Below are 10,725 nucleotides of genomic sequence, written 5' to 3'. Positions count from 1 at the left end.
ATATTTTAATTTTTGAGCCCATTACTATTTGCTTGAATTAATTCATTTGTCATGTTTAATGATATAGATATTAGCTATGTAGCATCGATATCGACACGCGATATGACACTGTATGATACTTCAACATGACAAATCTAAAAAAATTATGAATTTCAATATGTTAGGACATATTTTAATATTAAATAACATTTTTAATTTATATAGGGAAATGATATACTTACCACCAAAAAAGTTTACCACATTTACAACTAATCTAATCACTGTTGATTTCTGTCAATCTAACGATTATAATTTATTGAAAATTATTGGGTCGCATTTATTAATTAATTATTAATTTTCAATAAATTATAATCGTTAGATTAACGAAAATCAACAATGATTACATTGGTTGTAAAGGTGATAAACTTTTTTGGTAATAAGTATATTTTGTCCCTTTATATAATATATATTACATTTAATATTCAATAATTTAAAAAATAAAAAACAAAAACAACCCACCCCACCCCTACCCGCTACACATAGAAAAGCAGTGTTTAAAAACCCGGCCCGGCCATCGACCCGGCCGAGGTCAGGGGTCACGGAGTCACGGGTTCAACCGAGGGGTCACGGGGTCACTATGCTGACCCGGTTTTATATATTAAAAAATATAAATATATATATCCTATATGAAAATTTTAAAAAATAAATCACCAATCATTAAAGATTCAAAATATACTTAACATAATTCACCAATTACAATCATAAGTCAATATTACATAACCTAATTAAAGTATCAAGATACCAAAGTACAAAACTCATACTCTAAGGGGTCACTACGCTGACCCGGTTCTGCCTCTTTTGAGAATGTCTCTAAAAAAAGAAAATTTAAAGGAAGTAAGAATGAGTTTTTGTTTTCCATCGACGATCATAAAGATTTCATTTGAATGGGTAAGATTCTTACTTTTTCTAGAAGATTCATGACAGCGAGGTGAAGATTGAAGATCTCTAGGTTGCTGGGAGAGAAGAGAACGATTACATTTAGGTTTGCAAGTATTTTTATTTTTTATTTTTAATAAAACGATGTTGTTTCATGGAATTATTTTTTTTTTTTTTAAACATGCAGTGACCCCCTTTGACCCCTATGACCTGGGAGTCACTGAAACCTGGCCGGGTTTTGGGGGTCGGAGAGGTCGATATGCATATAGGGTCCAACTAGTGACCCCAACCCTCAGAGGGGAGGGGTTAGGGTTGACCCGGGTCAACCTGGGAGGCGAGGTGGGGTTTTAAAACACCGTAGAAAAGGAACCCAATTATTATAACTTAATACAAACTAACTCCACTTTTTAATCTAAACTTTAATTTAAAAGAAAAAGAAAAAAAACAAACACTTTGATTGACATATCACGTGCCAAAATCAACCAGTAGCAAATTAACATAAAACATAAGATCTTTAAGTTTTAAATTTCTCTTTTTTCCTCGAGTTTCCTCAAAAAACAACAAAATCCAAATTAAAAATCTGTTTTTTGTTGTGTTCTACTTTATGAAGCACCGACACTTCAAAAATCCTGACGTGTCGTGTCCGACACTTCCCGACACTCTCGGACACTCCCCGACACTCCAACACGCGTTACAGAAATTCAAAAAAAGGTTCAAAGGTTGCGTTGTGTTGAATTTTTAGTTCCAACTATTAGATTCGCTGTATTACGATTATCATTTTATTGAGTTTAATATAAATATTTGTAATATCTTATGTTTCTTTGCAAAATTTATGAATATTATAAGGTTAGATTCATTTTTTGTTAAATTATTGAATATTAAATATAATATTGACTACATAAATTAAAAATATTATTTAATATCAAAACGTGTCCTAACGTGTTGAAATCTAATATTTTTTAAAATTAACATGTCAGAGTGTCGTGTCGTATCGTGTCACGTGTCCCGTGTCGGTATCGGTACTACATAAGTTATACTGTCCTTCAACAGCTAAGCGAGCAAGATTATCAATCTCGGGTCTAAAGTTTGTTACTTTAACTTCAACCTTGAAATCCACACAGAGAGAGAGAGGGGCATTGCGACGGCAGCGAAGTGGAGCAGAGGCAGCAGAGAAGAGACCTAAATCCTAATCGGAGGAGAGAGTTATGTTTTTATTAAAAAAAATTATTTTATTAAATGTTAACTTTTTTTAACTTTTTACTTAGGGAAAAACATCTATTTTTTTAAAGCATATAAGCTTATATCATTTTAGATCCTAATCGTTGATTTCCGTCCATCAACGGTTATAATCTATTGGACCAAACTTAATGGGCAAATTTATTATTAATTAATTAATAATTTTGATCCAATAAATTATAATCGTTGATGGACGAAAATCAACGGTTATGATCTAAAAGGATATAAGCTTATATCCTTTAAAATGACAGATGTTATTCCCTTTTACTAAATATTTTTTTCGGGAAGGATATTGTAACAAACAAGTTGTGTTACTACCATGTTATTACTACTAATCAATCTCTCTGTTAGATCGATTATGTTCATCCAACGGTTATATTTACTTTTATCTTTGTATGGTTATGATTCCCCATATTTAAAGTGAAAGCATTAAATATGGAAAATCATAACCATACAAAGATAGAAATAAATATAATGTATTAAATATAGAGAATCATGATCATACAAAGATGGAAATAAATATAACCGTTGGATCAACATAATCGATCTAACGGTGAGATTGATTGGTAGTAACATAACTTGATTGTTATAATATCCTTCCCATATTTTTTAACTTTTTAAAAATTATAATTTTTTTACAAAAATACAATTTGACCGTGCAAGACTTGTGTCGGAAATGTTAATCGGGTATGGAACACCATATGTTGAAACATGAAATTTATCAAACACTTGAAATGCAAAAAATGAGACAATTAAACATTGCAACCAACCGTAAGAGGAGCACTGTTATTAGGCATAGTCACTCGTCGATGGTAAGTGGATAGCGAGTTCAATTACTGAAAGTGGCAATTTTTGAAGAGAATGGAGATGCACAAGATTATTCGGGTTTATTCGGTCCGTAGACGATATGGAAAATAAACCTAACTAGAGAGAGAATTGAGGAGATAACGAAGAGTCGTTTTTATCCTACGCAAAGACAGACAATAAACTCTAATTATAGTATTGTTATACATTAAAATAATATTTGTTTAATAATAATAAATTCAGAAGAGGTTTTACTTAGTACTTTTTTCTCATTACATCTTACTATCAAAATTTAACAGTTAATTTTCATCAATCTAGCGATTATAATTTATTAAGAATTAATAATTAATCAATAAATATGATCTAATAAATTATAATCATCAGATTAACGAAAATCAAAGATTAGAATTTAATAGTAAAAAATAGTACTAAGTATAATATTTCCCAATAAATTATTAGTTCTAATAGTTAGTTTTTCCCTAAAAAAATACTTATAAGAGTTATTCACTGTTATTATTTTTTATTTTACTGGTAACTTTGATATTTTACCCTCAATCACAAAAATTGTAGTGCCATTTTTAAAATGGATGTAAAGGCATTGTGGGTAGGGGTGTAAATAGATTAGAGTAAATTAGGTTTTGACTTAAATAGACTAGACTTGTGTAAAAAGTATTGGGTTTGGCCTGGCATGTTAGTCTGTATAAGCCAAAATTTATAAGTTTGTTTGGACTTATATTTAAAAAATAAAAGCATTGACTTAGGCATGTTAGCATGATTAAGCTTATTAAATATTCAACAAATAAAAGAATAATTAAAATAATATTATTTTATTATCTAATATTATTAATAAAAATATTTATTTAAACATTTATTTTATTTAAAATAAATAATATGATATAGGTCCGATATATAAAAACAATCTATGGCCTGTTTTCTAAATAGGTCTTTTTAAAAGCCTAAATTTGTTCTATTTTATTATTTGTAATAATTTTTTTTTTGGATATTATTATTTGTAATAAGTTAAATCTGATGTAATATAAGCTATATCGTAAGCTCAAATAAGCTGGCCTCATCCGTTTACATCCTAATTGTGGGTGAGTTAAAGTTCGCACCCTTTTGGTGCTTGATCATACTCTATAGATTATACACGTTTATAAAATGTCCAATAGTTGGTGACATAAGCATCTCTCACACTCATCAACCTCGTACATAACCCACCAACCATTTGTTATTCTCACAGATCTCCATGTTCCTCGCATTCAGATCCTCTTAAGTCTTGACCTTTGAACAGAAGGTACCACAATATTCATAATCATTAATATCTTCGAAGAGACAACATTGTATTGCTCTCCTTAGACAAATGGGTGGAGAGCGCAAGGATTACACTTTGGCTGAGGTATCTGAGCATAATACCAAAAAAGATTGCTGGCTTATCATTGATGGCAAGGTATGTGCAATGTGAGCAATATATGGATGGATGCAAATTTGTTTGTAATTCTACAATCTGGGTTTTCTTTTTTCTTTTTGTTTGATTCTTTTTTTTGAAAATTCACCAGGAATGGAATCATGCAATGGTTCAGTTGGATCTGATGAGATTTACATTGTATGTTTGTATGAATGGTATTTTTTGTCTCATTATTTGGATATTTGTGAGGTGGGTTACTTTTGCTTGTTACAACAACCTTATTTTGAAATGGGTATTAGGATTCCTGTTACTTTTGAATTCCTCTCTGTAAGGTTGATTCTTTTGGGAATTAGTTCTCTGCCTGTTCAATTTTCCTGTCTCTATATTCTACAAGAATTTCAAGCAAATCAAAATTGGATTGATGGTGTTATGAATCATCCGTGTCGTGTTTCTATTTTTTCGATACATAAAAAAGGATTAGAATACACATCACCTAACATAACTAACCACATCCCTCACCGTTCGGCTAACTCTAGTAACTTTCAATGTCTGTTTCTAAAAGTTGATATCACTATATATACTTTTTGTGGAGAGAATCTCATAAATTTGATTATGAAAGGAATGGATTTGGTTAAGGAATAACTTCAATTTGGAATCTTTCAAACAATTATAACACTGCATTTATGCTGTTTTGCACCTAGCTCTGTTATTCAAAGCATACACAATAGTTTTGAAAGTATTCGTATATTGTCCACACACAAAAAAGTACTATTCGTATGAGATACTTCACCTTAGATCAAATCTTTAATGTGGGCTCTGATCAATATCTTTCAAGTTGCCATAACTTTTCATTGGAACAGGTTTATAATGTCACAAAATTCTTAGATGACCACCCTGGTGGGGATGACGTCATGCTGTCTTCCACAGGTATTAAATATCTAGTACTCAATGCACTTAATTTATACACACCTCTTGGTCTCACCTAAGTGAGATAAAAAAAATTAACCACTTCCCACAAAGTACCAGTTTCACACAGGGGTGGCAATTTGGGTTGGCTCGCCCCGACTCGCCATCAATTCGTCAAAAACGGAGCGGGACGGGTTGGCTCGTCATTGAATATGGGTTGAAAAATTGAACTCACCCTGTTTTATGGTGGATTGGCGGGTCAACCCACCAACCCTCTAATTAAAAAAAAAATTTAATTAATATTTAAAAAAAAATTAATTTTATGAATTTTTCTAATATTATTTTATCTTATTTCACACTTTTCTTAATTTTTTTCAGTCTCAATCTTAAATGTATAATAATTTTTGTCAAACATTCTTTAGGAACTCATTTATCTCCATATATAGATAACATTTGTCATAAATAAAATTGTTATTCTTTATCTTTTCTAAGAAGTATTAAGATAAAAAAAAAAATTGGATATCAAAAAAATTTAATGACAAATGAAATACTACCTAATTGTAAAAAAAAAAAAAAAAAATTATAACCCAACGGGTCAACCGGTCCCGTGGCGGGTTGAACCCGTTTTGACCCACTTCTAGGCGGGGCGGGTTGAAGTGGGTTGGTGGGTTGAAAATCTCAACCCAACCCGTCCCGTTTTGGCGGGTTGGCGGGTTGATTCACCAGGCTCAATCCATATTGCCACCTCTAGTTTGATATGTGTTAATTTTAGTGTTTCTTCTCTTTAGTTTAATCAAATATAATTTTATAAAAGTCCTTATTACAAAAAGAGTTTTTTTTATATACCGACTTTAATTACCTTCTTGAGACGAGTCAGTCATCCGAGTATTCCCACAAATTTTAACTTTTTGAATCAATTACAAGGCTAATTCTAAGTCGAAACTTAGGGTGTGTTTGAATGTGTTTTTGTTTTTTTGTTTTTAAAAACTGTTTTAAGAATGAAGTTTGAAAACTGATTTTGAGAGTAAAAAAATAATAAAACTTGTTTGAATATGGTTAGTTTAAAAGTTATAAAGAAGATGTAATTATTTACAAAAATGCCATTAATGAATTCTCATATTTACAAAAATGCCACCGTAAAATAATTTAAAATAAAAAAATTGATTTAATTACGAAAATGTCATTAATGAATCCCCTTATTTACCAAATTGCCACCGCACAAAACTAAAAAGCACAAAACAACTTTGGAAAACATGTAAAACTTGTTTTGCTTTTCCGATTTCCAAAACTAAAAAGCAGACACGATTTTTAAAACAGGATGCATGAAAACAGGTTTTCAAACAAGATTTTTTGTTTTATTGTTTTTAAAAACTAAAAAAAAAATTGAAAACACAAATCAATCAGGCCCTTAGTCACTATTAAAGTTCTTCTCTCTCCCTAAAGATGTATTTAGTAGGGATCAAACTATGATTCTCTCCTTACCTACTCAGCCTATGTTGTCAACTAAACTACACCATTGAATATAATAAGAGCTTAAGGGTTTTATAAAAATTATGTTGTAGGAAAAGTGATTGTGTAATGTTATAGAGATTCGTTTTGCGTGTCTTAGTTTTTTTTTCTTTTTTTGCTTCAAAAAGTGCAGGCCCCATAAAATATTGTGTGTGTAGAAAAAAAATTTGTGTTATATTGCATGATGAATGCAAATCTCTTTTTATAATAAAGAAAAAGGCTAAAAGCTAAAAACTCTCGGGAGAGATTTTTTTAAAGCTATATGATAGTTTTTTATAGTGCTAATATTTATTATATAATTTTACCCTTATTTTAAATTTGTATTAATAAATTTTATTTCTTATCCTAATAATTTATCTAAATGACAAATTATTTCATCTTCTCTCCTTTAAAGTTATTAGAGCAACTTTATATAAAATCACTAAACAATTTTTAACTTTATTTTTTAAGCTCTTTTTTAACTTCAGCTTAAAGTAGCTTTTAACCTTAAAAAAATATCAATCAGATTCTAAACATTGACCAAGTACGGTTGAGGACAATTCTTATAACAATTTTACGGTTGTATATTTGCAAAGAAATTCTTTTTTGAATTCAAATAACCTTTCGATCAAAGAGAAGCAACTTTACCGTTACTTCATATTTACCCTCTTAGTTCTCACCGGAGTGCAAATAATGCCTTTTGATAGCCCAAATGTCACTTGTTTGTAGGGAAAGATGCAACTGATGACTTTGAGGATGTTGGTCACAGTAACAGTGCTAGAGCCATGTTAGATGACATGTATGTTGGAGACATTGATTCAGCAACCATCCCCGCTAAGGTTAAGAACACTCCTCCAAAACAACCTCAAATTAATCAGGACCAGAACCCAGGGTTTATTATCAAGATGCTCCAGTTTCTAGTTCCCCTGATTATCTTGGGTTTGGCAATTGGTTTTCGTTTCTACAACAAATCAACGTAGTCATTGAAACTGCAAGAGCACTTGAATATACATTTACAATAATATATTAATGTTATAATTTTGTTTGCTTTGTTCTTTCCAACTACAATTTTCAGGGGTCAATAGGACATACCACTCTTGTTTTTAAGTGTCGTTTGTTGTTGAATTTCTTATTGTCTTCTCTGTATTTGGATTCTACTTGAACAGTTATCTGCTCTTTATGAATTTTTGTAGTTTTAAAAACTAAATTGTACTATATTCTCGATGAGGTAGAATCTCTTGATACTAATGTCAAATTTAAAATTTGACCCCTTATTTGAAAGTCGTTATATCAAAAAAGATTAACTACTCTAATTTGTAAACATGTGACATCATTGATCTTTTTTTATTTTTTTTGATCTAACGGCTCTCAGATGAGGTGTCAAATCTCAAATTTAACACTGCTGTCAAATATCCTGCCTCATTCTCAATACTCTAGTTATATAAATTTACATTTCGAAAGCAGATTGAGTTTTCATTTTCCCGGGTAAAATTGTTACCATAATGGTAGAAAAAAGAATAATGAAACATTTTTCAATATGAATAGTATAGTGCTTTAATCGAATTAAACCGGCATTGAATCCATTGATACCCTAAAAAACTTATGAAATTTTATGAGTAAATACCTTTTTCCGTCCCTGGAAATATTTGCGAAGCACAATTTAGTCCCTCGGTTTAAAAAGTCACATTTTAGTGTCTAATGTTTGAAAAAAAGGGACACGTTTGTCCTTCTGTTACATGGATTGTGACAGCCCTGTTGACGGAGGCCAGGTGGAACGTTAAGTGGCTGAGTCACTAACGTCCTGGCCACTTGGATAGAAAGCGACGTCGTTTAGGTGGATGTCTTGTGTCTATCCCAATGTTTGGACAGGTGACCCTTGCATGAAAGGGTCAGTGACCCAAATTCGTCCCTGTCAAATTAGGAAACCTAAATCAGCCTAAGCCATGAACAAAAAAACCCCAAAAGCTCCCCACGATGAAGATTGAATAGAGTGTCAAGTAGAAGGTGTTTACTGGCTATTTTCTGGTGCGTAGAAGAAGATGAGTATGTCATCTGGCTTGGGGGGATCAAGTGGGAGTACGCCTTTTAGTTGTAGAACAAAGGGACTACCTGGCGGTCGAAGGTGCAAATGTGGGAGGCAAACAATCGTCTATACCTCCAAAACAGAGAGAAACCCAAATAGGGCATTCTTTGGGTGCCCTAATTTCAAGGTATACATTTGTAAATTGAGTTTTGATAACTTGGAATATTTGCTTACGGTGGACTGAAATTTTGGCAGGATAAGAAGCCCTTTTGTAATTTTTTTAGATGGGTAGATGATGTATGTAATGAAAGCTTGGAGCTTGAAGATGGAAGAATCAACAAGGTGGAGTTGGATGTTGCTGAAATGGATTTCAAGCTGAAGCATGTGGACATGATAATCAGTGACCAATTGCAAGCTAAGTTGAATGACCATGGTGTGAAGATTAGTGAGCAAGAACTGAATATCAAGGTGCAGAAAAGAAAGCTGAATGAGCTATACCTGAAGATGGTGGAGGAGTTAGATAGGATGGACAAGGAAATTAGGCATGTTGGTAGGGCAGCTAGGGTCTTAGTTGCTACTTGTGTAGGGTTTTTGATGATTTATTTTTTGATTGCAATTGTTGTAACAATTAAATGTAGTGATCGAAATGTTTTTTTTCTTCAATGAAATGTAATGACAATGTAGTTCTGTTTGGTGATGATTAAAATTCACAAGATGCCATGATTATATGGCTTTGTATTTCTGTTTTATGTGCTATAAAATGTGAAATTGTGTAATACTCAACCCTTTCATGATATACTAAGAATATGTCAATAGCAATTGTTATTGAGTTTTGGAGTAATACAGCCCACATGGCAATGAACATATGAAGTTTAATATTGTTATGATTACACTGTCATGATGGGGCATAAGCTTTTTTTATCTGTATATTGAGGGTGGACATTCCTTATGTGGTGGTGCATGGACATTACATATAAATGACAGTTGCATGTAGTGAAATATCCAGCCAAATCTTTGTTGCATCTGGGAGAATGAGAAGTGGATAGTGGTATGTAATGATGGAAGGGTATGCAATTGTAACTGACTACAACTTCTTTTTTATATCAGTTGTTTCCCATTGCTGCAAGCTGTATCTGTATGCTGATTTGTTAATTTGTGTATGAATCTTTTTTATTCTGGCTACAATGCAGGTGGTCCAATTCTGGGTACTGTTTGGTCGTTGCTGTTTGGACAAATTTGAATGCAATGTGTTCATGTCCAATTTTTGGATTGTAGCTTGTATGAATTGCAGCTTTTGAATTGCTGCAGCTTGCTGATTTTTGAATTGCTGCATTATGTCTTTGTGATGAACAACTTTTGAATTGCAGCTTGTGTCCAATTTAGTCTAAACAGGTCATGTCCAAATTTTAACTGTCAGGGACCAAAAAGTGCCCCGATATATTTTTTCAAGGACCTAATTGGCCCTCGATAAAAAAATGCAGGGACTAAATTGGGTTCTAGTTTATATCATTAGGGTCCAATATCCAGGGACTCAATTGGGTTCTAGTTTATATCATTAGGTTCCAATATCCAGGGACCAAAAGTGCATCTTCTTAACATTATTCATCACAGTGGTCAACAAGTCATTCAATTTCATTCAAGAAAAACTACATTTCGTACAATGCATTTCATTGTTACAACCATTGCAATCATCACAGCTTTCTTTCCTGCACCTTCATACTCAGATCTTGCTGAACAACATCTTGCACCTTCGTCCAAAATTCCGTCAGGTTGTTCTACTCCCAAATGCACCAGAAAACTTGATCCCCCAAGCTAGATAACATAGTCATCTTCTTCTACGCACCAGAAAATAGCCAGTAAACACCTTCTACTTGACACTCTATTCAATCTTCAACAAAATGTGTTTTGGGGTTTTTTTTTATTCTTAGGCTGATTTAGGGTTCTAAAT

General features: G+C 32.2%; 2 protein-coding genes across 2 annotated transcripts; both read left to right on the top strand.

Annotated features, from left to right (window-relative positions):
* The first annotated feature begins 4,312 nt into the window (after positions 1–4,312).
* LOC133310154 (cytochrome b5-like) lies at positions 4,313–7,734 on the top strand. The gene is made up of 3 exons (XM_061511053.1): positions 4,313–4,402; positions 5,221–5,287; positions 7,484–7,734. The coding sequence occupies exons 1-3, from the start codon at positions 4,316–4,318 to the stop codon at positions 7,732–7,734; spliced, it is 405 nt and encodes a 134-aa protein (XP_061367037.1). The 5' UTR covers positions 4,313–4,315.
* A 1,059-nt stretch (positions 7,735–8,793) lies between these two features.
* LOC133310134 (uncharacterized protein At4g04775-like) lies at positions 8,794–10,052 on the top strand. The gene is made up of 3 exons (XM_061511031.1): positions 8,794–8,964; positions 9,033–9,364; positions 9,968–10,052. Exons 1-3 carry the CDS (start codon positions 8,794–8,796, stop codon positions 10,050–10,052), a joined length of 588 nt encoding a protein of 195 aa, XP_061367015.1.
* The last annotated feature ends 673 nt before the right edge of the window (positions 10,053–10,725 follow it).

Source organism: Gastrolobium bilobum, unplaced genomic scaffold, assembly GCF_033153095.1.
Source record: "Gastrolobium bilobum isolate Gb01-03AN ecotype WA unplaced genomic scaffold, APGP_CSIRO_Gbil_v1 utg6459, whole genome shotgun sequence".
NCBI classification, from domain to species: Eukaryota; Viridiplantae; Streptophyta; class Magnoliopsida; order Fabales; family Fabaceae; genus Gastrolobium; species Gastrolobium bilobum.
The sequence above is the reverse complement of the archived record's forward strand: the minus strand, read 5'-3'. Positions and strand labels throughout refer to the sequence as shown.